The following is a 27,963-nucleotide window of genomic DNA, read 5'->3' as shown; positions in this document are numbered from 1 at the left end:
CTTTGACCAGTCAAGTGCAAGGTAGGAAATGTATAAGGTTGGTTGGTCGGTGCTACTGCACTGGTGCAATTTAGTATCTTTGTTGCATAATGTAGAAACCCTATGAGAATCTGTTTCCAATGGAACTGGTGCATCCTGCCAGGTTCTGTCTCCCAGAACTGGTCTGTATGGGCACTAGGGGGATGTGGAAGCCCCAGCAACACTGAGCATTGGTCTAACATTTTGAATCAATACGATGGTTTCCCACTGGCAAATGTCAGACGGGTAATTTTCACCATTAAAGTCATCAGCGGAACACAGGAAAAGTTAAAAAACACCTGGTGGCAGGTAGATGGCTGATGGCAGAGGCAGCCAAGTGCCCCACATGACATTAACCACTGATGCAGTGGAACTTCTCCAGGATCTACAGCAAGATATGTTTATAATTATGATGTTGGGTTTAAGTTTACCTTTATATTTGGTCTATGTGCCCCTCTTACTTAATAACATCATAATTATAAACATATCTTGCTCTAGATCCAGTGCACTCTGAGCATTAGAACTGGGCCAATTTGGCAACACCCCATTATTTCCCAGCCAGTCCCACAATGAAGTCAGGATGGACAACGAGTAATACAAGCATGTACATCTAGCAGGCCCTGGAGGAGTGCTTATATTCGGCAACATCTGGATGGTCCACTAACTGCCCATGGTGGGGCTGATGCATGATATGGCAAGCACAGCTCTAAACAAAGCAAGGTTTTTTATTCGCGAAAAGATGTCGCGGATTCACAATGGAATGATAAAAACACAAAAAATATAAAACAATACATAATATCGTCCGTGTGTGGCAATTGGCCTGTACAGCCAGTTAAAATCCAGAAGCCGAAGACACGCGAGTGTCCATACTTGGGTCACATACAGACCCCACCCTTCTTCTCCACTACAACTGGGAATGATATTGAAGGTTTGTTGAAGCGTTTGCATGAATTAAAAAATATATATATATTCAAAGAACAAAAAATGGAAGCCTTCCTAACCCTCAGCTGGCATAGGAACGAGATCCATTTGGCAGCCTAGGGGTAGAGCGGGGGGAGCCAAGAAAGAGGCACTGAAGTCCAACGATGCACTAAAACTGCCCGCGCTTACAATAAAATCGGTGCGAGTGAGGGGGGGGTTTCACAGCTGTATAGTGGTGAGTTAAGACTATCAATGTGGAGAGAGAAGAGCGTGATGGATAAAGTCTGTCCATTGGCAGGAAAACGAGGGGCGAGGGAGGTCACAGCTTTACAGTTCCAGGAGGGAGACTGTCGTTGCAGAGTCTGTAGTATCGGAGGTCATTGACTAAACGGTGGACACTCTGAGTAAACGAAGGCAGGTCCTGCATACGGTGAGAGAAGAGAAGGGTCAGGAGAGAAATGGAAGGGGAGGTTCACCTTACAAAGAGAAGACCTGTTTGCACAAACATCTATAGAGAAAGCATATGGCTCTGTATGGAGCTGACCAACCCCTACTTGGAATAATTAATTAAATTACTGTATATACTAGAGTATAAGCCTAGTTTTTCAGCACCCAAAATGTGCTGAAAAAGTCACCCTCTGCTTATACTCGAGTCGGGTGCCATGGGTCCCTCCAGACTCCCTTCAGCACCCTCTGTCCTTTGTGTGCAAATTAGGCCCCCTGCAACCAGACCCTCCAGCGCCCTAGCCCACTCCCAGTCGCAATACTTATTTCCCCTTACATGTCCTCCGGGACCAGGTCTGCTGCCAGTTTGCCAATGTGCAATGAGCGTGGAATAGTACTCATTGTTTTTGTTGACCCTCTTCTTCACTTACAGAGCTAGTTTACGGTTTTTCTTTTAAATAAATATTTAAAAACATATACCCCACTGATGCCTCAATTAATGTAATTTTACTGGTATTTATCTTGATTATTGAAACTTAGCAGTAGCTGCTGCATTTCCCACCCTAGGCTTATACTCAAGTTAAGTTTTTCCAGTTTTCTTAGGTAAAATTAGGTACCTCTGCTTATATTCGGATCGGCTTATACTCGAGTATATACGGTAGTAGAAAATGACCAGGGCCCCTGATCCCTTGTGAATCTAACTTCCCAATATCCCTAAGCCAGTAGTTAGTCTGAAGGAGACAAACAGTTCTCTCTAGTTAAGCAGGTACTTACCATCTGCAAACATCCGCTTGGGATGTGGGCTGATCTTGCCCATAAGGAAAAGACAATTCAAGTTGCACTAGGACAAACTTCATTTCCAGATTTCTCATGTCAAGTTCTAAGAAAGCACCATAGAACTCTAAGCTGCCTCACATATTTTAGAAAGAAAATACTCCGTCCTTGGGTCTACAGAAAAGCTAGAGGTGATGCCAATGTAAAGAAAAGCCTTGAAAAGGCTGGGCAGCTTGGGTTACTACTTTAGATGGGCACACTCAACTCTTCAAAGAAAGCAGAAGACAACTCTTCCCTTTCAACAGAAGATTTACTATATTGTTTGTATGGAAATGGCTGTATTTGGAGAGAAATGTAAAAATTAGCAAGCCCTCTAGGATAGCATCAGGACTGGTGGGTCTCCCCTAGAGTCAGCTTGTGCACCAAGACGGCCCAGGGGATTCTGAAGGGCTTGGCACTGCTATTACATCTTAAATGTAGCAGAAAGGGTTCAGTAATCTCCATACAAAGCCATAGCTGCCATCATAATACATTCTAAGATTTGAGTACATTATTAAGGCTTGGATTTCAAAGCTCTCTCTATAAAGCATGCTATGATAAAACGTTCATCTCACCCGTTCCATTTTGAAGTTGCGAGCGAGGACGCCTTTTTGGCTGGTGTCCAGGCCTTGGCAGCCTGTAAGAAACTCTGGCAGGAAAGCAGAGAAGAAAGTGCTAAAATCCACCGATGCCATGTTATAGACGGCAATGCCAATCTCTTCCTGCAGGAGGTCATGGGACTTGTGGATTAGAACCTGCAGCAAAACACTGACGAACTGAGGCAGCATCACAGTCTGGAACAGTTTCTAAAAAAATAATTAAGGAAAGGATGGAGAATTAGAGCACAAAAGGAGAACAGGGGATTTGTGGAGTTGCAAACTGTGAGAAAGAATATATCCTGTAGACTAGACCATAAGCTCACAAGCTCATGAAAATTAATTACCCAGCATCTCACTATCACTCTGACTAGGCCCTGACTGGCAATCTGTGGGTTCTGGCAAATGCCAGAGGGGCTGCTGTAAGATGCCATACACAGTTACTATTTATTGGGTTGGTGGGGGCTGTTTGGGACCATTGTTAACATTTTGACCAAGATCCAGATCCGTTGGTTATGATACTGTACAATTTTACAGACCTAGGCTTACAGACTGACATCTTGTGTAACAATCAGGTTATTATGGGTCTTACCTTATGGTACAGTTTATGTTTGCTGTTGAGGGTTTCCAGGTAGCTGAGATTTTGCCTGAATATGTGTATGTCTGGCTGAAGAAATGACTGACCAAAGGCCTGAGGAGAAGAATTAGTGACAATCAGTAAGGCACAGTATATATTATCCCCACCTCCTCTGAAACACAAGCCCCCTTGACTTTAGGTACCATCTCAATGTTTTGTCTATTCCAAGATTAAATGCCTGAACAGCCGGTCCTAAAGTCACATTGCACCTAAAGTCCTGTAAGGACCATCAATAACCACCATAGCTATTCCTATGTACCAAGCACAGTTCTGCACAGTTTTAAAGGGGTGGCTCACCTTTAAGTTACCCTTTAGTATGTTATAGAATGTCCTTTTCCTAGCAACTCTTCTACATCTCCTAGCATTTCTCTTCTGTATCTTTCAACAGCTTTCTAATGGGGGTCACTGACCCCAGCAGCCAAAACCTATTTTTATTCCTTTCTATTCATTACCTCTCCATCACATATTCCAGTGTCTCATCAAACCACTGACTGGTTGCCAAGGTAAACAAGACCCCAGCAGCCACATAGCTGCTGAAATTCCAAACTGAAGACCTTCTGAACAAATAGCTAAATAACTAAAAAAAAAAAATTAAGAATAAAATATGGAAACCAATTGCAGATTGTCTTAGAACATGCATGTCCATGTCATACTAAAAGTTAATTTCAAACAATCCCTTTCAACTTCTTTTACACTGCATTGTCTGTCCCAGTAAGGCCTCTTGTACGTACTGTATCCTAATAGTCTAACCAAAAAAGTCCCAATGGCTCTGAACTCACTTGCATGACCACAACAAACTGGGCTTGGTTCTCCATTGGCTCGTCACTTCCATCACGCTGCACACTTGCCAGAACCGAAGAGCGATAGAAATACCTCCAGTTGTGATGCAAAAGCTGAAATAGCAGCTCAAACAGTTCAGCCTTCACATCAGGAGAGGGACGCTGCAAGTAAAGACACAACTAGCATCAGGAAGAATATGAAAGACACATAAGGGTAGAACAGTAAAGCCATTAATATTAGACATGGGAGTATCAGCGTTGGCTACAAACAGCAGATGGGACATTACCTCTGCAATGATGGGGTAAAGCTGCTCCATGCATAGTGACAGGATGCTGGGTAGGAAAGGTTTGAAAGCCTGACCAGGTTCTTGCACTACCACTTGCAGGATCTTCAGAAACTTCTCCACCACATGGCAGCCAGCACTGCCCTCCTGTAGGATGCTTTCTGCCAGCTGCTCCCTGCAGAGCAAGGAAACAAGCCCAAGGTGTTATACAAAGGTGTGTGTGGAAGTTACAATGTCATATAAAAAAAACACAACATCTTCTTATGCTTTTACAACTCAAAACTTTACAATACAAAATCCTCACTGGGCCACAATCATCTCACCACTACGCTGGGACGGAATGCACTATAACTTTTAGGGGTGAGGATAGGGGGACAGAAAAAAACTAAATCAGCAGTTCTGTGTATTGTGTTGTATATTTGCCCCAAACTGTCAATGGCAAAATGAAGGTGGTCACTGCATTTGTCAAATGCCAATCATATAGCAAATGCTTCCACGTGTGTTTCCAGGCAATTGCCATAGTAGACAAAGGATGGGTGGGGGGGGGGGGGGGGGTAGCATTTCAGCCACCCACTAAAAATTGTGAAGACCAAAGCATCCAAAAATCACTATCTGAAATAAAGCAGGTGTTCCATGATTCCTCAATGGACTACTTTAAATTATAATCATTCCTGCAATAGGCCCCTTTAGTGCAAAGTCAGACACACTGGTGTGGGCTAATGTACTTCTGGATCTGCTAATGACTTCATGTATGCAGAAAAGGGAGGGTAATGCATCGCCTCATTTTCCATTCTGGCCAATAATGCCGTCATTGCACCACAGTTTGATCAAACTGCATATAGAGCACATAGCCTGGTGGGAAATATTGTGAAACATGGGCCAGACTAAAGGCTAAATGGGCAGCAGATAGAACTGACGATCCATGAGACAGGAGCCATATAGGACTGGCCTTCAAATACAAATGTGACATGTTGGTGATGATGCCCCTTTAATTCTTACAATTACCTGGTGAACATGTTGAGAAAGGTCTGGATAACCTGCTCAGTGAAAGGCGCCCCCATCTGTACCCTTAAGCCTTGGAACAGGGCCAGGAAAAAGCTGAGCATTTCTTCTGTCACATCTAGGGAAACAGTCATCACTGTTAGAATGATCATATAACAATAGAACAGAATTTAATTAACCTAATGTTTCCACAAAAGCGTGCTGTGTTTATTTACCATTTTTTACAATGGCTGTAGTAACCCTGTCTTCCAGGAGGAGGAGCTATCATTCTATCCCTGTGTTTTAACATTTGTAAATGTAATTGCAATTTAAAAAATGATCTGTTTCTTCCTTTCTGCACAGCTGGTTCTGAATGCTGACACAATGTAGTAGAAGCTTACTCTGGCCAAGGCTCCAGTTCCCACAATGGCTTGCAAGCTTCTTCAAAGGACTTGAAATCAGCTGGATTTTGTATGCTGTTTCAAGAATCAAAACTAGAATTGCGGGCAATTAACAAAAAATTCCTTTCATTTCATAGAACAAAGTGATGTTCCCCTTTAAGTATGGCATAATTTGGTCCATAAGCTGAATGACAAGATTAAGTGCAGTATGGTCACTAGTGTGGCTGGTCAAAATGACACACTACTGGGCTTATTAAGAGCAAAATTTGAGTTTGGACATTTATATTCCATTGTCACCATAGAAGCTGAGCAATGATTATTACACACAGCAGCCATGCTTTTAACCTGTGAGAGTTACCAAGGCCCTTGAAAGAAATGGCTGCTGAAACTGGGCATGTTGGCATTGAACAGAACAGGCCAAGTGCCCAGGTGTTGGCTAATGCCAACTAGCTGAGCTGGGATTTTATTTACCCATTCGCCTCACTACGGACTCTGGACTCAAAAAAAACCCACACATAGGCTCAATATAAAGCACTATACTATGTCAGTTTACAGCAGCAGCATTTGCCAGAGCTTCCAGGTTGGCAGTCCAGGTACTATTATAGCAACAAAGAACCTGTGCTTACCTGACTGGTGGATGTAGGCAGGGAAGAGGGCAAGAGACAGCTGAGCAGACTCCTGCAGAGACTGGTAACAGATCTGCCGCGACTTGGTGCCCTCTCCAGAGATATTTTCCACAATGTCCCGAAGGACCCCGAGGGTCTGACAGATAACACGTTTTGCTATAAAAGTGAGAGAGGGAGAGAGTAAACTGGTAAGATGGTCTGCGGGACTGAAGGAATGCACAAATAAAAATGCGATAAGAAATAAGAAAATCCTGGGGTGGAGTGAGTGCAGTAAGCAGAATATTCAGTATAAAGGTACTTACTGGCCTCCAGCTGCCCCTTTCTCTGCGGGGGAGAGCTACCCTTGAGCAGCCTGTAATCTCTGGTCAGGGCATTCAACAGATTGGCGTGATGGCTGGAGCGTTCCCCCCACTGCTGCTCCCCTTCAGGGACATTCGGCCATGGCAGCAACAAGACATTCGAAAGAGCACGACAAAGCAGTACCTGAGCCTATGGAGGGGGGGAAAGCATACAAAAAAACTTTTTCACAGCTCTGAGATTGTCACCAGGCCTAGTATTTATGCTGCAACTCAATAATAAAATCCCGGGACCCAAGCTTAGGCCTGTGTTAACCATGCCATATTGTCAAGTGAGAAAGACACTGCAATGCCCTAAAGTAAAGGAATAAATGGAGCTGGATGACAGCCATACCAGACTATTTATATTCTGCTTTATAAACCCAGTGAAGGCAGAGATCCTACAGCCTGTTAGCAATCATAACCCCATGCAATCTGGTTGCCCCAAGGGGCTGCATTTGGCTTGTATTAAAAAATAAAATAAAATAATGAACAAACAAATACCTGTTCCTATTAAAGTAAATTAATGAGGCTGCCTACAGACCCCCTTTTTCTGCCTGTATTGCCTCTCTTCACACTATACCCTTCCTTCTCTTACCTCTTCCGGGAGCCTCTGTGCCGAGCTGTCTGTGACACGGCTGAACACCTTCTGGACAGCTGGAATGTTAATAAGGAACACGGGCCGCACGGTTGTGGCTACTGAGACTAGCAGATGACACGCTGACAGCAGCAACTTCTCTTGTACCTTGTGGGAGAAAGCAATGAATGGTATTATATACTACCCTGGATATCCCAGGCAGGCAGAAATTTATATCCAGACAATTAGAACCCGCAAAACTTAAGCGATTTCCCACCTTGCTGCTGATAAGGGGAGGCAAAGCTTCCATAGCAGTGGAGATGATCGAGATGAACTGCTCAGGGTTCTGCCTCTGCACCTCACTGTAGTAACGAGCCAACCAATGGGAGTAGGCTTGCAATGCTGCCAAGGACTGGGCATGTCTGACAGAAGCAAGGAACAAGAGTTAAAATCCAAAAGCACAATGCAGGAGAGTTTTAACTGAAATAGAGCCCACACTCTGGCTGAGAAAACAATAGTTTTTTTTTTGTGCCAGGCTACCCGCATCGGGAGGGAGCTCCAAGTGCTGGCGGCCATGTTTTTTAGTGGTCTCGCTCATAATGAGGAAGACCCCCCACTTACTCATTATGTGCATGGGTGTGACGTAGGAGAGGTGGTTGCGACTCACCCACCTATGTCACACACATGGACATAATTAGTTGTTGCACTTGCGAGAGCCACAAAATGGCTGCCCGAACCATTAGCTCCCTCCCGATCTGGGCAGCCTCACAATGTAGGGGGTTATTTTAAAAAACAAAAATAAACAAAACTCTATATTGTTTCCCCCCAACTGGAGTGTGGGCTCTATTAGCCTGCACCTCTAGTGGGGGAAGCAACTTTAGGGTGATAGCATAGGTGAACATTGTCCAGCATGCTTTAATTCAGTAATAGCAGGAGTGCCACTAGTTGGACATGCCTTCTCTACTGAACTCTAGCCATGGGCCCAAAAAGTACTGAAGGTCTAAAATACTTCATAAAACATTAACCCAAAGTTAATTATGCAGTTATTAGGCTAATGGAATAATCAGATGAATTCCCATGATCAACATTATTCTTCGACACCAGTGGTTGATGCCACAAGCTTATGGATACTTACACATCAATGAGGTCTGGTTTCAGCACGGATGGCACAGCAGTCTCCATGTTGTACAGTTTAATCTGAGAGCCATATAAAGTGACTTCAACCAACCTGGAACAAGAGGACACAAAAGAAATTAAGAAAGTATGCTTTGCATTGTAGAAGCCAGATATTAATGGCATGCATCTAGAGCCTTTGTACTCTTTATGCCGGGATCAATCCAGAGAGCACTATTTCCTATGGCGGAACAAGAGAAACTGAAGCATGAAAGAGATACATGCAGGATCCCATGAAAGAGGAGGCAACATTGTCCACTGCCTATAGGAAGCAAGATATGTCTCCCACAGGTAAGGCCTTACTGGAAAAACAACAGAAGGGTGTCTCAAAGGGGTAAAAGGTAATGCGGACCCCAATAAATCAGTCTTCAGATGCTTTTCCAATAAACAACCTCTGTGTCCCTCAGTATTCTAAATGTGTTTATCCTTCAGCCCCAAAGTATTGATCAAAGAGCAACCCAAAAACACAGATCTATAGTGCTGGGAGAAAGGTACTTGACAGCCAGTACCATGGATTTTATGAGCTACAGCAGGTAGGTTAAAGTAAGCAGTTTTTTCATCATGCTGTCTTGGCTGGCAACTCTAGCTACAATTTATATATAGCCATGGAATTCTAAACAAAAGGGTTTTTGCTTTTCCATTTCACCTAATAAGAGATAAGGCAATGGAGTGAACTGTAATTTCAACTTTAACATGTTCAAAAGCTTTTCTTATTACCATTCTACAAAGGTAGAGTGAGGTACAGGGAAGAACTGCTAGGGCAATTTACATGTGATAGATTTATTTCCCAATCAAAAGATACGCCAGTTAGACAAGGATGTGCTATATCACATGTCCTAATGGAAGTATTCACCAAAGACTTCAATAGAATATCACTATCTGCTTTCTTGTGCAGCCTTACATCAATGGAGATTGCTTTAAGGTTTTCTACCCTATAAATGCAAGGATGGGAAAGAAAAGTAAGACAGATAGTATTGTCTATAAGGAGGTCGCAAATGTTAGTTTTTTTTGCCCCATAAATAAATACAGGAGGATGTAGCAAACCTGCTTTGCATAAATCAAAGGCAGAATTGTATTGTACACAATTTAGCCATGCATTGTAAATTTCTCAATTATTCCCATCACAACAGGGAAACATGCCGATGTTAAGACTTACACATAGCAAAATAACATCATAAGAAGTTTTTGACTTTGCATGGTAACAGAAGAATAGCCAGGAGTAATAGTACTACTATAAATAATATCGAAGAGTATTATTCACCTCTCAACAACTGTAAGTGCATCATTAAACCGGGCCCCAAACACATCTCCGATGAAGTACTCGGCAAGCCTGCCCACAGCCTGCAGAAGGGAGCTAAGGTCCCGAAGAGAGCAGTGTAACCGCCGGCAGTCATTTTCTGCTGTAACATTTAGTCGCTGATCTGTAAGGAGAGAGCCAAGGAGAGGGTGACACTATTTTAATAACATTGAATACATCAGTGGTAGTGATGTGCAGGTCGACAAAAAAACCTCCTTCCAACCCCCACCCAACTGGACCTGACCATCTCTGATGACAATAGAGGGTGAAGGGCAGTGCAGACACAAACCTGTATAGAGGATGAAGTGGGGCATAGTAAGGTAGCAGGTGAAATGGGCAGAATGGCATATTTCTGAACCTGCCCACAACCCAAAAAGGATGTGTAGATGCTAACCCGAACACGCCCAGTTCACAGGTTTGGTTTCAGCCCACACATCAGTCTGACGGCCAGGTCTGGACTGGACCCTGGTATTTCAAGTACACAGAGGTCCAAACAGACCCCACCAGCCCAATAAATAGTGACTGTCTATGGCATCTTACAGCAGCCCCTCTGGCATTTGCCAGAATCCACAGAATACTAGTCTGGGCTTGCTGCCGGCCTTTACTTTGTTAAAAAGGACACACTGTTTGTGTGTAAGCAGGAAGGCTATACATACCATTTCCATTTGTTACTAAACACCGCTGGAGTCCCAGGTACACATCAAGGTTTTCCTGCAGCGCTGAAAACTGTTGGGAAAAAAAACAGAATTGACAACATGGTATAGTAATGGTTACCAGCATTTTCTCCAGTGGTCAGCGGTGTGAAAGCACAATGCTCTTGAGGCCAACAGGGTATCCCAGAGAAGCTGAACCCTTGCAGTAAGCTAAGTCACAGATATTTAGACACAACCAGAAGCTTATGAGAAGATAATGCTACTGTACAATTACCCCCCATGTTCAAAGGTGATCAAATATATTGCCACATTAGATGTTTACAGTTAAAAGTATGAGCCAGAAAGAACCTGATCACATGCGCAGGCTATGCAGTAATAGACCACGAGGATGTGAGGAGGTCAGTGACATCTAGGAAGTGCAGAAATGAAAGTGAAAGGGATTGCTGTGCCACAGGCATGGGGTGGGGGAGCAAAATATGATTGACATCTAGGACTTTTAAATGCCTTTGTAACAGGTATGGATGTTTTAAAAAAAGAAAAAAAAATCCTGCATTTGCCACAAAGCATGCAGGAGAGACGAATAAAGAACTGCTGCTGCCACTTATTTTCCAAGTAGAAAACAAACAGTATAATTTATTGGCTAAAGTTAGCATTATTAAAGCAAAAAAAAAAAAAAATAGTGAAACACAGATGTATAGTATGTAATACTAAAATGAAAACCACCAATAACTACTGTTTGTGACTTAAAACAAAACCTTTTCTGTAATCTGTCTCTCAATAAAAACTCTATGGTTAAAAAAAAAAAAAGCAAACAGCACAATAAACTAATACATATCTTGCTTGAACAGATATCAGAATCTGAATTCTTGACCACCAGTACATACTGTTTACAGAGACAAGGAACATTTTATTTTGATGACTGTATCACTTCAAGGCTTTTCTTCTTGAACACTGCATTGGAAATTTTAATGGACTAAATGGCAGAGCGGGGCAGCCATGAGTCTGAGCAACTGTCAGTTGTTTTCAAACCAGCGGTGAGCAATATCAAAATATTTACAAGTTCATGGCCATCTATCAAAAGCAACAAAATGAAGGACAACTGTGCTCTGATTTGGAAGGGGCAATTAGATTTGCAGAGTTGTCAGTTCGGTCAGACAATGGCCAGCACAATGGGCTTAAAGAAGTGGTTCTTAAAAGGACATTGTCAACCCCAAAAATATTTTTTATATATAATATAAATATAATTTTTTAGTGCTTTAAAAAGTTATTTGTAAATGTAATTGCTATTAAAAGCAGCATTTGCTGAACTCATGGTTGTTACTTTTTAAACAATGTTGCAAAGGTCAGTCTCCTCCAGCAAGTCAGGTCTGTCAGTCGGCTGCCTTGTGTTACATTGTTTCAAATGCCAGAGCCAATAGGGCAGGGAATAGAAAAGGACAGCCAAACACTACTTCTAATAGCAATTATATATACAAATAACACAAAAACTGTTACAAATTTGTAATAAATGTATATTGCAAAGTTTCTTTTTGAAGAATTATTCGGCAAAAAATTATATTTTGGGTTTTTAGTGGACCCGAAGAAGAAAAAAAAAAAAAAATGCAAGTATAGGTATGGGACCCGTCATCCAGAATGCTTGGGACCTGGGGTTTTCTGGATAAGAGGTCTTTTCTGCAATTTGGATCTCCATACTTCATCTGTAATGCACTTTAGTACATTACGTCGTAATTACTTTTATACACTTTTATCTTTTGGTGTTACTGTTCCTTTAAGTCAGTTAAAAAAAATGTCAACATTAAAGAAACCCAATAGAATTGTTTTGCCACCGATAAGGATTAATTATATCTTAGTTGGGATCAAGTACAAGGTACTGTTTTATTATTACAGAGAAAAGGGAATCATTTAACCATGAAATAAACCCAATAGGGCTGTTCTGCCCCCAATAAGGGGTAATTATATCTTAGTTGGGTTCAAGTACAGGTACTGTTTTATTATTACAGAGAAAAGGGAATCATTTAACCATTGAATAAACCCAATAGGGCTGTTCTGCCCCCAATAAGGGGTAATTATATCTTAGTTGGGATCAAGTACAAGGTACTGTTTTATTATTACAGAGAAAAGGGAATCATTTAACCATTGAATAAACCCAATAGGGCTGTTCTGCCCCCAATAAGGGGTAATTATATCTTAGTTGGGATCAAGTACAAGGTACTGTTTTATTATTACAGAGAAAAGGGAATCATTTAACCATGAAATAAACCCAATAGGGCTGTTCTGCCCCCAATAAGGGGTAATTATATCTTAGTTGGGATCAAGTACAAGGTACGGTTTTATTATTACAGAGAAAAAGGAAAACATTTTTAAAAACGTGAATTATTTTCTTAAAATGGAGTCTATGGGAGATGGCCTTCCTGTAATTTGGAACTTTCTGGATAAGGGGTTTCATGCAGAATGCCAACATATAGATAAGCCCAACCCCACCCTAAGCATAAGAGTAAATAGAATTTAGTGAAACCAATTACCAGCGTGGAGAAGGCATGAGTAGGAAGCAGCTCCATGATCTTGGCCACTACTTCCAGACTGTGCCGCAGGTATCTCTGCCACTCTGTCTGCTGCTGTGGGACAAACAATCAATCGTGTTAGCAGCTATATGTGCAGGTTTTCATGCTACCATTACAGAAAGCCGAGAAACACATAAGATCAATGGGCTCTTAAACGCCTTAAATTAACAAAGCACCCCTGTTCCTGCACAAAGGCAAGGAATAAAGCGGTTTGGCTTCCAGAACTGCTGCTATGCATTTATGGTGCCTAGAGCAGGCATAATGTAACAAGTCAGTGTAATCCCACAACTCCCCTTTTCAGCTTGCATGTACAACTTTCCCAACACCATAATATAATATAATGGTGAGTGGATTACCTCTGGATGAATGTAAGAATGTAAAAGATGCAGTCACATTTCAACATGGTTCCTAACAGGCCACCATGTACATGCAAGACTATGCCCTATTACATACTGGGTAGAACAACCCACTTAAAGACCATTAAATGGCCTCTATGATGCTGGTAGAATCAGTCATAACACTCATACAAGGTCATAGGCATTAGGCTTATATTGACTGCTATTCAGCCATACAGTCCCAACTTACATCGTCATCCAGAGTCTCATCATCCAGCTCCTCTAGCTGTGTTTGGTTGTATCGGAACTGGATTCGGTTCAGCACCTCTGTCAGAAGCAAAACTAGTGCGTCCTCGTACCTAGACAAAGCCAAAACATTAATTAGCCATTGTCTGAAATGGCAAAATGCACAGAAACTGTCTGTCTGGTATCAACTTAAAATAGGGACAACAACAAGGTGGCCAATGGCATGAAACTGCCCTCTCACATGAACATTTTCTATAACTCTTGCCCCCTCTCCACCACCTTTTGGTTGCTTAATTAAGGTCTCCATTAACAAATATTATATGGAGCCATTTATACATTTAAGCTTTATTCTGAGAAAATGTTTAGTTTGCAAAGTCCTACCATATTGGCTGTCTTTTGCAGTAGGTGGAATCCCCTACAAAAGGGGTAGTTCACCTATAAGAACTTTTAGTATGCCGTAGACATTGATATTGAGATAATCTGCAATTTATCTTCCATTTTTTGAATTTTTTTAGTAATTTAGTTTTTTAGAAACGATAACATTAAATTAGTAGCCTCACAAAGCAATAGTTTTTGGCTGCCAGGGTCAGTGACCCTTATTTAAAAACTAGAAAAAGGCAGGAGAGGAAGTTAAATAATTCAAAAATAATAAAAATAATGAACACTAATTGCAAAGTTTCTAGGAATAGGATATTCTATAGTTACACAGTTAAGCTGGGTTGAAAAAGGACAAAAGTCCATCAAGTTCAACCCTTCCAAGCAAACCCAGCATACACAAACCTATACTGACCCATCTATCCACTCACATACAGAGCCATATTGACCCATCTATCCACTCACATACGGAGCCATACTGACCCATCTATCCACTCACATACAGACCCATACTGACCCATCTATCCACTCACATACGGACCCATACTGACCCATCTATCCACTCACATACAGACCCATACTGACCTATCTATACACTCACATACAGACCCATACTGACCTATCTATCCACTCACATACAGACCCACACTGACCCATCTATCCACTCACATACAGACCCATACTGACCCATCTATCCACTCACATACATTATAGGCATTAACAGAATCTGTCATTCCAACATCACTAGGAAGGGCATTCCCCAACCTCACTGCCCTCACTGTGAAGGAAAAAAAAAAACAAAAAAAACCTACGCTGCTTCAGGGGAAAGGGAAAAAAGAATAAACTCTGTCTATAATGCCCACTATCACATAAAATACTAAAAGTTAACATAAAGGTGAATTAAAAGAAAATTTGTCAAGAAACAGCCCTTTTAAAACAAGCGAATCACTAAAATCCTGTATAATCCAGGTTTGTACGTAATGCTGTGTATTTAAAATAATAAACCCAGACTAAATTACAGATCATGCCACACTGCCAAGCTTTTCTTCACCTGCCAATAATGGCCTCTCTGTCTTCAAGCCGGTTTCTTATTTTGTTTGTTAGGTAGTCCAGAAACAGGGCCCAGATATCCAGACAGGACAGATAACCCTCGTGTGTGGGCTAAACAGGAAAAATATTAAGAAAAAACAGGCAGCATTAAAATAAGTGACCATGTAGGTCACATGTAGTTGCTCAGTATAACAGCACTCAGAAATCACATATAAAACATATGACTAAGCCAGGTACCTGATGAAATGTATACTTAAAAAGAAGTGCCAGAAATTCAACCACAGGAAACTGGGCATTGGATTCTATCCTCCTTAAGTGGACACTGACAAAGAGCCGTAAGAAGTCAGTGAACTTTTCCACGTAGCTGCAACAGTGGAAGAAAAAGAAGATCAGAAAATAAAAAAAATACAAAACCGGGGAGGTGAATGTCAGCAATATAAAGACATGCTGGAGGGACAATGGTCTAAGCTGTGAAAGGTCACTCCTATGGTTGGCATAGAAGACTTAGCTGGCATAAGCAGTTATCCTTCCAGCAACAGCCTTAAAAAGCTAGAGGCTCAGCTCATAAACCAAAAAACAACTTTTCCATTATTATCTCCAAGTTGTCCAAACGTTGTGGCTCCATCTCCTACGAAATTCAGTACATGGCCTCACCTCTCGTCCAGCTCCTCCAGTCGAGTCCGTACACTGTGAGCATTTGTCTCCCTTGTAATCCTCTGCAGGAGATAGAAAGTTTGCTGGCAGACCCTTAAGAGGTACTCCTGGAATTCCAGAGGAACACAGTTCTTGCACATGAGTTCATTGATGCAAGACATGGCCAGGACGCCTAGCCTGCCCCGATCCCGCTGAGAGCTGTGTGCCGCAGAGGACAAAGGGGGACTACTGCTTCCACCGTTGACAACGCAAGTTGTGTTGGTGGTAATACTGGAGGTGTGACGGGAGCGAGCGTCGCAGCCCAAGCGTGCAAAGTGGAAAATTGTTGTGAGAAGGGTCGGGGTGATGCTGGCAGAAAGGGGGATCCAGCTGAAAAGGTGGGAGAGGCACTCAAGGGCCAGGGCACAGACACGTTCACTTTCTGCCTCTAAGCTCGGTGGAGGCTGGCTCAGTTGCTTAGTCAGGTTGGGAGTGTGAATCAGGTTGCTCAGGAGGTCATCTAAATGTGAAAGAGCAGAGAAACAATGACAATCAAAAAATGGAAAAATGATCTTATTTAAGTAAATAAGCCCATTATATATTTTGTATCTATATAGTATTTACTTAAATTTTCCCCTCAACTTTTAACAGACTTTTAAAAATTCCTTAAAGGGGAGTAAGGGTGAAGACACACAGAGCTACTTAGTAGCAGCTACTAAACGGCAGAAAAATACCCTGTCATAGGCAATACTGAGAATTGTCTCTGCTAAAACACAGACAATTATCAGTAAATGATCAGCATTGTCTATTTTTGTAGCGGTGACAAGTAGCTGCTACTAGTAGCTCCGTGTGTCTTTACCCTAAAGCACCATCAATGGAGTACTGTTTACATATGTACTTCAGAAGAGGTTCTGCAGCATACCCTGCTGTAAAGCTGCTCAGAGCATCACATTCTGGAGTAATGCTGAGCTGGTGGGTTGGATTGAGATGCTATAAGCTCAATGTTTGTCAGACATTGCCATATACCTGTCACTGGTGGAAATGTGTCATTAAGAAACTGTATCCTCCAGCCTGCTAAAAAACAGCATTTATAATATCCTATATATCTTAAAATGATTGCAGGATGGAGAACTCAAACATATAAGACATAAAAAAAACTGTAATAACATTTATAAAGTAAGACAGCATCACAAGCAGTTCCTGTTGCTGACTGCACCCAGGCTCACACAGTGGCTTTGGGTGCAGATACAACAAAGGGTGGATATATATGTAGGCCACAAAACTGCTCCTTGTAGCAAACTCTCCCTACAACCTCTCAGCTTATCCTTATTATTCTAGTGCAGTGACCCCCCCAACCAGTGGCCTTTTTTTTTTTTTTTTTTTTTTTATATAATTCCTGGCTTGGAGGCAAATTTTTGATGACCTTGCACACTCCCAAGGAGAGCAGTCTGCAGGGTGTCTGTCCACATAGTGCTATCTAATAGCCAATCACAACTCTGTTTTTCCCTGTGATCTTTTCCCATGCTTGTGTTACTCCCCCTACTTTTAAAATTTGTGGATCACTGATTAAAAAACGGTTGGGGTCCCCCACTCTAGAGGATAAGAGATACTTCAAGAGGAGGACATCATATATTTTTTGGCTAAGAATTCTGAGAAAAACAGTATAACTCAAAATAACTGGGTGTTTTATTGGGAGTGCTGTGTTTAGTGGGTAAATAAATGCTCTAACAAAAAAATACAGAAGTAGGTCTAAGCAACCTATACTAGCACCCAAAGAGGCTTGGCTTTCCCACACAAACATACAGTGTGATGAGATTATGACAGATGAAGTGATGCATGTTTTTATATATAATATAATACTCTACATCAGTCCAATGCAGGGTAGGCCCCTGTAGTGTGAAAGATACACTGAACAGGAAGGAAACATGCAACACCAGCACACACAGACTTCAGATCTTATGAGAAATGTCTCACGCTGTGAGTCTACTAGCGTCACAGGAAGAGGCAGATGGGACGCCACGTAGGTCGTGATATTGAAAGAATACGTCAGTCATTTCCCCATTACATGCTCTGGTTGATCAATCAGGCAGCTTAGCACTCATTTATCAAATAATGAAACACATAATGACCTCCCATAGCATTCATTCAAATCTTACTGATGCATGTGCTACAGAATGAAGAATCAATATAATGATTTTATCCTATATTATATCTATGCAACCCTTTCAGCTAATAACTAGGCCTGGTGGGTTACTCAAGTAACATCTCTTCCTCGGATGAAACAAAAACATTTCCTCATATTCAATAAATAAAAAGCGCGTACTACAACGTGTGTGAGAGCTGCCAGAATAAACACAAAGATATGGCCCATAAACTCCCCAGTTATGTAGTGGACCCAGTGGAAAAATTAAGAAAATTCCAGAATGAATCAATAAATCAAAAGGTCAAAGGCATATTTACCAGTATCCGAGGCTGTGGGTGATGGAGGGGGCGTTGCAGCTGTGATGCTGTGCTTATCCCAAATGCTTTCTAAGACTCCTGTGGGGGATAAAACTATTCTGATCAGAGCATATAAACATTATTACAGCGGACTGTATTTATAAAGCAAAAACATTTTTCCACAGTGCTGTACAACACTCTAACAACCCAACAAAAGGAAAAAAAAAAAACCACTCGATATAGCTGAATCTTTAATTATTTAAATTGTCAACTATGCAATTAACTCATTGTGCAATTTATGTTCCCAGAGGCATAGGAATGAGGTTGCCACCATTACTGTTGGTATCAATTGGCAATTAAATCCTATGCCTGCATAACCAGGCATAGGATTATTCTACTATTCTGCACAGAGAATATTATATACTTATTTTAAACATATATTTAGAATATTTAGTGACGGTTCTAAAGATAACTCTAGTATAAAAGGTATTTTAGGACTGCTAGTGCATGGACCAAAGAGCAAATTCAAGAGCAACTGCCATTTTTTTTTTTTTTTTTTACCCAAAATGCAGCTTCTTTCCCCTCAGAAATTCCAGCATTGTAGCAGTTGCAAGGGGGTATTTTGCTTTAAGCAACTGCGTCTGATGTGTCACAATTAACAAAATTGCACCAAAAGTTTTCCAAATGACTGGTTGGCATAATTTCTGGGGCTTGGCAGTAGAGTGACCTGTGTCCATGATTCTATACACGCCCTTGCACAGGGCACTTAAATCCAGTGTAGTTGAATCCATTAACAAAGGAATCCTCAAACTACCACCGCCTTCGCAGCAGGCAGTAGTTCTCGGGCTCGCTGAGGCGGTGGTAGTTCGAGGATTCCTTTGTTAATGGATTCAACTACACTGGATTTGGAACAGGAAGGATTAAGCTGCGTTAAGTGCAGCTTTAGTTTAGTTTAGTGCTAAATTACCCCTATAACTACTTCTTTTACAGGCCTTAGTGAAACCCCGACCTCTGCTGGTCACATTCATTAAAAAGAAGAAACTACAGAAACCTTAATGCACTATGTCTTATGAACATAGTATCGCCCAAGGTGGCCATACATAAAATGATTTTATCAGTAAGTCTGGCAAGTCTCAGACTTACCGTGTACAGGCACCTTGAGTGGCAGTTTCAATAGACCACTCTCTGATCAAAGCAGCAAATCTGCCCAGTTAATAATGCAGCAGGATGGGTAACGCAACTACAGAAAGCCCACAGTGAGTCAGAGATTCACCCTGCCCAAACAAATAGTAAGGGAGAATGCATAGAATGCATAACTGCAGATGTATGTTGCCCTTAGAGAAGGCAAGGTAAGAGCTGCATACATAAAGAGTAACCATAGATGCTCCTTTTTCCAGACTGAAGGCAAGGAGACTAGCACAAACAGCATGAGTCATCATATATATATATATATATGTATGCGAGTGGTACAGGCACAATGATTAAGCACATGAGGCCAAGGTTAGTGGTACATACTGAATGAGTCACAGCAGGAGTTTGATTCTATGCCAGGATAAAGCATGAACAGGCGTGCCTGAATAGAATCACATTATATATAAAATAAGGATATTTTTGTAATATTGTAAAATATAAGCATATTATAAGTCACCGAGGAGTTCCATGACGTTATAAAAGCACAAGGCCGAAGGCTGAGAGCTTTTATACAGGTCCTGGAACTCAGAGGTGATTTCTAATTTCCTGATATTATACAACAGGGGGTGATTAATTAACAAAAGTTTCAGTGAGTCATGTGACAGAAATTATATCCCTAAGCTACAATAATAACTAATGATATCACAATATTATTTCTAAGGAGATAATTTACAGGATATTCATGGCTCATGTATATATACAAACACACACACACATACATACATACAAGGCTGGTTATTTAGGACAGCCACATTGAAGATGAGAAGGTAAAATGTTAAGTATACTAATTGGGAAGGGCGCAACTACCCATCAATATACCTTTAATTGTTCTATACATTAACGGAGAAGGGCTACGCCATGAACCTGTCCCTTTCCCTCTAAGTATCGCATATGGATAGATGATAGTCAGGAACCTATGTATTCCTTCTCGTTACAATGACGAGTAGTTGACTAACCTAAGCTAACCAGTAAGGCTCCCTAAGCATTTGCTTAAGAATAAAAGAGGCTTCCAATGACAATGACTGTCTCTTTGGCTGTTCATGATGTGTAAGCACTAACTGATATTCTGGGTCAAGAGGGGGGGGGGTCCAAAATGAGCCTTTCTGAAGGAAGGACAAAAGCTGATGTCTTAGTTTAAAAAAAAAACAAAAAACAGCCATCAGCAAAAACAGTCAATCAGGGTGCAACTCTTTATGTAGCGTGTACTGTAGAATCAGTGGAATGACAATAAAAGTCCTATTTTGTTGATCCTGTCATTTCTACAATCCCAGGTTTCCGTTTCCTCTATGCCACATCGTGTTGCCCACCAGACAATGTTCCCTCTAAGCTTTGCGATCACACACAAATTGAGGCCAGCACACACAAAATTTTGTATTTATTCTGACCTGAGCACATTTTTTAAAAATGCGCACACCAGTTCAAAATGTGTGCACAAAAAATTTGGTGAAAAAGACCACCACAAGAAGCCTTACCTGTCAGCAAGCCCAAAACAGTTGGCACCTGCTCCAACAGCAACTTGCGGAGCTCCTCCTTTCTGGCCACACTAAGGTCTTCTCGTGGGCAGGCCAGCTCCTCTGAGGCGGTTTTCAGCATGATCAATCCCAAGGGTGTTGTACTCGGGGTCTGGATTAGCTGCATAATTAAAATAAAATAATGAAAATAGGCAAGGCGTAGGCTATTACTTGCCAAGTCCCATTCACATAAGTTTCAACCCTGGAACAAAGTGAATTTCTTCAGCAAGCGCTAAGCTTCCCTACCTGTAGGATGTTGGTGAAGAAGTCATGGTAGAACATTGGCCAGTCCTGCCTTCCCATATCCACAATGACCTTGCACAGCTTGTTGCAGATAAAGCTAGGAAGGGTCTTGTGCTGACTCAGCAAAAGCTTAGGTAGGGAACTGCGGATTTCCATCTTCTCCTGTGATGGGACACCTAGCCACATTTTGTTGATCAGGTTCTACAAAAGCCGAAGTTAAAAAGAAAAAAAAAATGTAACATACACATCCCAATCAAAAGAACTGCATTTACATACAAATGCCGATGCATTTATCATATTGAACAAACACTTCCAGTTCCTACTGTTACACAAAGTTGAAAGTAGAAACAATATAATAAAATGCAGAATCCCAGCTTGACAGACCGATGCCCATTTTTCATTGTCTCCAGACAATACCCTCCCTCATCCACATTGTATAAGCAGAGGCTGCATTCCTCTGAGGTTACAGAACTGCTGATGCAAACAGGAATGCCACAGACCAGATCCTGTAAAAGTGTGTGATTCGAAAGCAAAGCTTCCATACCAACATTCACTAGTTCCGGTTGAGCGTTACTGTGGACATTTGCTCCTTACCTTGCCTACTCCATTAACAGATACATAAATATAACAGAATACAAACATGTTGAAGATAAACTCATCCAATTATTTAAGTATGGTCCCAGTAATTCTAAGTCCCAGGCATTCTCCGGAAGGGGAGCGACTTTTGCCTGCCACTAAACTGAAGTTTTGGATAAATCTGTAACTTCAGATAAAAATCCCGTCACCGAACAACATGTCAGTGGGGTGTGGGATTCTATTGTTTGACTTTATACTCTGTGTGTTTAGCTGTGGAGTATACAGATAAACCTGTGATCACCAGAAGGTTCATAGGTCAACTGGTAACAGAGGCAACTAGCCTTTTGTTGAAAAATAACAAATAATGAAGTAAGGGCCCATGGGGCATATTCCCTGAAGGCCATGGCGATGCAGTCTGTCATTTACTTGAAATTAATCTGCCTGACACCAGAGACTGACAGACAGAATTGCCACGTTGCTGGCTGAAAACCACCAGAAAAGCCCTATGTGCCATCAGAACCCCTAATTTGCATTTTGAGATTTGTGTCCAATAAGCAGCATTTAAGTAAACATTTGACTGTGCAAAAATGTGAAATCACATGATACTGAAGGCTCTGTTGTGCTGAATATGAAGCATTCAGTCTATTTCCTATCCCCATAGGCCCATGCGGTGAGCACAGTGCAACTGGTTTCAATTGCTTCTCTTCATAGGCAAGACAAAATCATTCTTCTTTCCTTTTCGTTCTCATCTTACCCCATTTTGGAGAGAAAGTAAGAAGTTCCTTTGTTATAAAATTCCTCCAGAGGAACATCTAACCAACTTATCCTGTACTGACAAGCAGGACCAGATGGAGAAAAGTGCTGTTCTGTGGCCAAATGTCTTAAAGAAAATATGGCAACTCCCTTGCTTTCTAGAAGTGCATTATGGGCAGTTTCAATACATCCCCTGCTCATTTTCATGCATCAGGCTGATTGGATAACACAGGAAGTATTCCAATTTACTAACTTAAGCTGGCCATGCACACACCGATAGTATCATACGGAACTTCGTTTTGTACAATATTTGGCGCGTGTATGGCAGATTGGCGAGACGACCAATATCGCAAAGGCTGCAGATATGGGTCGTCTCATTGATCAGGCGGGTTAAAAAATTTTGATCGGGCTCCGCTGAGGGCTGAATCAGCAGATGGAGGTAGAATTCCTATTGTTTCTACTGCCATATCTGAAGATTCAGCCCTGAATATCAGTGGGAAAACGATCTTTCCAGTGACCAATGGTACATGTTTAATCATTTTCCCTAAGAAAAAAAAAACTGTACTTAGCCAATATGTAACATTTTACCAAGCATCCTAATAACAGCTAAATGGTATGTTTCACCTAGCATATCTGGAAGTCATCTTAATTAGAGTAACCTAAATACCATTATTCTGAGGTGTCATCTGAATCATTAATTGCTAGTGCTTTTTTTTTTTTTTTTTAACAAACTTCCACCTATGTAGCTAAAGCATTGGTAAGAATGTTTGAAATGCAGTTTGAGGCCAAAAAAAATTAACATTTGCTGGTTTTGTGATGGTGACCATTTTAATTCATCTAAATGGGCTGAAATAAGCTTACCAGCACTATATCAGTAATCTTCCTCTTATCTAACAGAGATAACTGCAAATTTTAGTGGTCATTTACAACAGCAGTGAGCAAAGTGCAATTACCATGTTTTTACCAAGTGTCATTCCAGCGTAATTTGGACAAAGGGAACCCTGTTACTTTGCATCAAATAGGTGCAACTACAAATGATTTAGAATGTGAGGCAAGAAGCTGCGCTTACCAACGCATAGTATTGTGGAAACCTGGAGCAACCATTTGTTCAGAAAGTGGCAGTAGCTCCAGGGTTCCTGTGCTTAAATAGGTGCAACTACAATCGATTCAGGACTGAACAGAGTTGAGAACAATATGGGAGTGCGTTTTGACGCAAGTACCTTTAAGTAATGGGTTTAACTTGCAACTGACTGAGGATATTTGCACGAGTGCAACTTGACTTTCTGATATTATTACACTGTAATAAACCATGAGGAAAGAGGAGATGCTGCTGACAAGCAGATAAGAGATTTACATAAAAACAGGGTTATGTAATAAAAGTCATAGAGTTTGCCAAGGAGCAGTAACCTGTAGCAACCAATCAGCAGGTGGCATTTACTGGTCACCTGTTTTAAAGCAAACACCTAATTGGTTGCTATGGGTTACTGCTCCTAGGCAACCTTAATACTTTTTATTATATATAGGGGATAATGTGCTATTTGTTATTCATTGGGTCAGGAACCCTGGAGAGCAATTTTGCTTAGCAATGTTAATTGCTTACCCCATTTTTTAACATCAGCTCAATTAAATTGCAGTGTAGCAAATCTGAATAAATTATGATTGAGCAACAGTGTTTAATAAGCCTACACGTATTATAGTTTGCCCAACTCAACAGACATAACTTTAAGTCGCTACTCAGGCAGCGATGCTGGCTTTAAAAATCAGTAAGGATACCTGAGAGTTAATGACACTGCATGGCTAATTTGGGCTTAGTATATCTACATTTCAGCTTACAATTCAGTTCCAGCCTCTCACCTCAAACACACTCAGGCTGTACATCAGGACGTAGTCATTGTGTGATTGGGACAGGAAATAGAAGCAGAACCTCCATGCTCCAAGTTGCTGAGCAAAGTTGTTTAACAGAGACTCTGGACAATAAAAGAGAAAACAGGTTAGATATAACATTTGTGACATCTGTAAAGCAGTATCTGTCTGTGCTTTCTGTTCTCTAGGTTTTGAAACAACGTAGCAGAAGCCAGCTATCACAAATGATATGAAGCAGTGATGTATGGGTGAGGAAAAACTTGACCCACCCCGGGCCCTAACCTGCAAAAATGTTGCAATTGTAAGACATTCCCCCAACCCATATCCACATCTTCCTGCTATGTATACTACTTGTCTGGTCACCTATGGTCCTGCAAGATTCCCTGTCTTGGAACCAGAGGACCCTCACCCAAACCAAACCCGTCATGAAAATTTCAACCAAAACCTGGCCCACCAGAGCCACTCCTGCCATAAGGCATATGAGAACCTTGCCTCAGGTGGCAGGGAGCAACCAGTTACCAGGGGTGGAAAAAAGGCCACCTCTGGTAACTTTAAGAGACAAAATATCATTTTTAATATATTATAATATTGCTCTCAGAACTAGCGATGAGCCCTCTCTGGACTAGCTCCAACTCTAAAGTTGTAGGCATAGAGTGGGAGAGAGGGGTGGCATCAGGGCTGCTGCCTCAGAAAGCAGCAGTTCCAGAAACGCAGCTGTGGGTCAACCCGCACATCACTACATGAAGAACATACAAGGTTGACTTCTGCTACATTGTCTCAAGAGACAGGACCAGCAGAGCCAAAGGGACAGAAACATATTTCAATCAATAGCAATTTTTAGATTAAATTTAAACATTTTTAAATACCCTTATTAGTAATAACTCTATATTTGAAAGTTGCAAAGAATTCTATTTTCTTTCACTATGCATTATTTTATTTTGGGGTTTACATTCCCTTTACTGAGCAAACGTTTGCCGGCTTACATCTGCAAGCATCATTACAGAGCAAGTTACCTATTTCCCGCTTGCGTTCGTTTGACGTGCCATTGTGAAAGAACTCACTCATCAAGCTTTCGAGGGCTCGCAACGAGGCCTCCTCTGATGCCTGCAAGATCAACATCTGGGTTATATTATTTCATTGCTTTTAGTAGAAAGAAAGCAGAACACACATTCTGGTACACTTCAGAAGAGAGGTATTGGATAGTAAATTGCAGTACAGGTATGGGACCCCTTATCTGGAAACCCGTTATCAAGCTCTGAATTATGTAAAGCCCATCTCCCATAGACTCCATTTTAATCAAATAATTCAGAATTTTAAAATTGATTTCCTTTTTCTCTATAGTAATAAAACAGTACCTTGTAATTGATCCCAACTAAGTTATAATTACCCCTTATTGGGGGCAGAAGAGCCCTATTGGGTTTATTTAATGGTTAAATGATTCCCTTTTCTCTGTAATAATAAAACAGTACCTTGTACTTAATCCCAACTAAAATATAAATAATCCTTATTGGATGCAAAACAATCCTATTGGGTTTAATTAATGTTTTATTGATTTTTTAGTACACTTAAGGTATGGAGATCCAAATTACAGAAAGACTACTTATCCGGAATACCCTTGGTCTCAAACATTCTGGATAACGGGTCCTATACCTGTATAATGCAAAAATGAGCAATGGTTTTCTAGTTACAGTAAGCTTCTATCAGATACATACAGGTGGGCATCCTATCTGCCAACATGTATCATAGCTTAGGGTGGCACACATGCAGAAAAGTGCAAAAATTACTGTCACTGTTTGTACTGATGGGTGCACCAAAATCACTGCTCCGCATTTCCTACACACAGATGTCTTGTGAACACCATTAAAAATCTGGACGGACTGAAAACTGTGTGCACACAAATTCTTTAACTGAAAAGTTAAAAGATTTGCTTGGCTGGCGAAGCCAACAAACAAGCAAATCTTTACCCTTGCTGGCCACCAAAACATTGGCCCAAATATGGATGACTGGATGAATTGTCCCAAAAGTTTAATGGGGCCATAGAGAGAACCATCTGGTGAAGACTGCATCAAGATTTGACCACCAATTTTCTAACCTGCCTGATAGATATCTGGTGGCCAGACATTGGTCGCACAAACGTATAACCAACCTTAGAATAGAAGCTGTATGGGGTATGTACAAGTGTTTGCAATTTTGAACTTAAATACATGTATTAAATGCAGTCAGTAGGCTCAATGCATTGTTATACACGTCACAATATTTTCCTGTCCCAATTATAATAAGAATGTGTAACATGTTATAAAATTGTGTGTGTGTTGTTTAGGAAAAGGCTTTGAAAACACAGGAATAAATGCTCATGAGAGAAAGGAGAGGAAGCTCAACCTCCACAGGACAGCCAGAGAAACCAGGCACTACAACTGAGAGCACAGTAACCAAACCATCATCCAAACGGTGATGGGATCCCAAGGAATAAAATAACGACCCTTTTATCTCACAGAAAGGATGAATAACTTCATAGTTACATAGGGTTGAAAAAAGACCAGTGTCCATCAAGTTCAACCCAGCACACCTAACCCACACCTACCAATCTATACGCTCACATACATAAACTATAAATACAACCACTAGTACTTCCATCAGAGATGGTAACCCATACTGTGGGCGCCTCTAGATACACAAATGTACATACACATAGGGACAAGACATAACACGCATTCATGAGTTTAAACTTCACCAGCCTCCCCCTTGTTAAACTATAACCCCATAGGAAGCCATTTCTGTACCATCATAGCCCAAACTCACCATGTTGTGATGCGGTTTTTGAGCTTCGGTCACTCTGCGTCACGATGGTTCTTCAGACTCATGTCATGCAAGTTGGTTGCCGTGACCCCTTACCTAAAAATATGGCTAATGGCACAAGGGACACCCCTCTTCTTTATTCAAGGGAGTGCCCAATATACAAGAATGGCTTCAGGCACCCACTAAACTCCCTTTACTTTAGCAGCATCCACTTATGTATTGTATACAAAAATAAGCTTTAAAAACATAGAAAAATAGGTGCTATAATAGGAAAATAACAGGTTCTAAAGCATTAGGCACCACACAATAACTATATAAACCCTATACAATATATAAGAGGGATGTCTCAAGTACTGGACCATTAGCCAGCTTGGCCCCTCACATCTAACAGAGGCTACCCCCTAGATAGCCCAGAGCAGGGTGCCACACCTTCCCTAAGATGGCATAGTACAGATGGGCGTGTGGGACATGTGGGCAAATGCAGATACAATTGTAACTCAGGAAAGATGGATGCAGGTATTACTGACGACAGTTCAAGAAAAAAAAAAGAAATAAGGACTGTCCAGAGAAACACGTGACAGCACAAAGGTGTTCGGATCCCCGGGGCCCCTGTCAATGTTGGGGGGCCACACCCTGCGGGTCCTGGGTATGTGATGGGGGGGTCAGGGGTCAGTCACCACCCATGCCTCAGGGTACGTTTCCTGCCTTTTTCCGCTTCCGGTAGTGTAGGGGGTGAACAGAGGGCTTGTCCGTTCGTAGCTTCCTCCGTTTTCGCTTCTTTTCTCAGTCACTGTCACTGCACTACGCCTCCGTCTCGCCGGAAGTCATCCAGACCGGGCCGGGACCGGAGCCAATC

General features: G+C 41.4%; 1 protein-coding gene across 1 annotated transcript; it reads right to left on the bottom strand.

The window, feature by feature from the left end:
• Positions 1 to 723: 723 nt before the first annotated feature.
• On the bottom strand, positions 724 to 27,963 carry xpo6 (exportin 6). The gene is made up of 24 exons (XM_004918024.4): positions 27,111 to 27,963; positions 25,325 to 25,415; positions 24,303 to 24,415; positions 21,123 to 21,320; positions 20,838 to 20,997; positions 18,196 to 18,273; positions 15,757 to 16,255; positions 15,340 to 15,466; positions 15,104 to 15,213; positions 13,682 to 13,790; positions 13,058 to 13,150; positions 10,539 to 10,608; positions 9,847 to 10,006; positions 8,548 to 8,640; positions 7,690 to 7,834; positions 7,434 to 7,580; positions 6,803 to 6,989; positions 6,501 to 6,656; positions 5,498 to 5,612; positions 4,496 to 4,667; positions 4,209 to 4,370; positions 3,385 to 3,483; positions 2,772 to 3,002; positions 724 to 1,360 (listed from the first exon to the last, which is right to left on the bottom strand). Exons 1-24 carry the CDS (start codon positions 27,111 to 27,113, stop codon positions 1,259 to 1,261), a joined length of 3,420 nt encoding a protein of 1,139 aa, XP_004918081.2. The 5' UTR covers positions 27,114 to 27,963; the 3' UTR covers positions 724 to 1,258.

Source organism: Xenopus tropicalis, chromosome 9, assembly GCF_000004195.4.
Source record: "Xenopus tropicalis strain Nigerian chromosome 9, UCB_Xtro_10.0, whole genome shotgun sequence".
In the NCBI taxonomy this organism is placed as follows: domain Eukaryota; kingdom Metazoa; phylum Chordata; class Amphibia; order Anura; family Pipidae; genus Xenopus; species Xenopus tropicalis.
The sequence above is the reverse complement of the archived record's forward strand: the minus strand, read 5'-3'. Positions and strand labels throughout refer to the sequence as shown.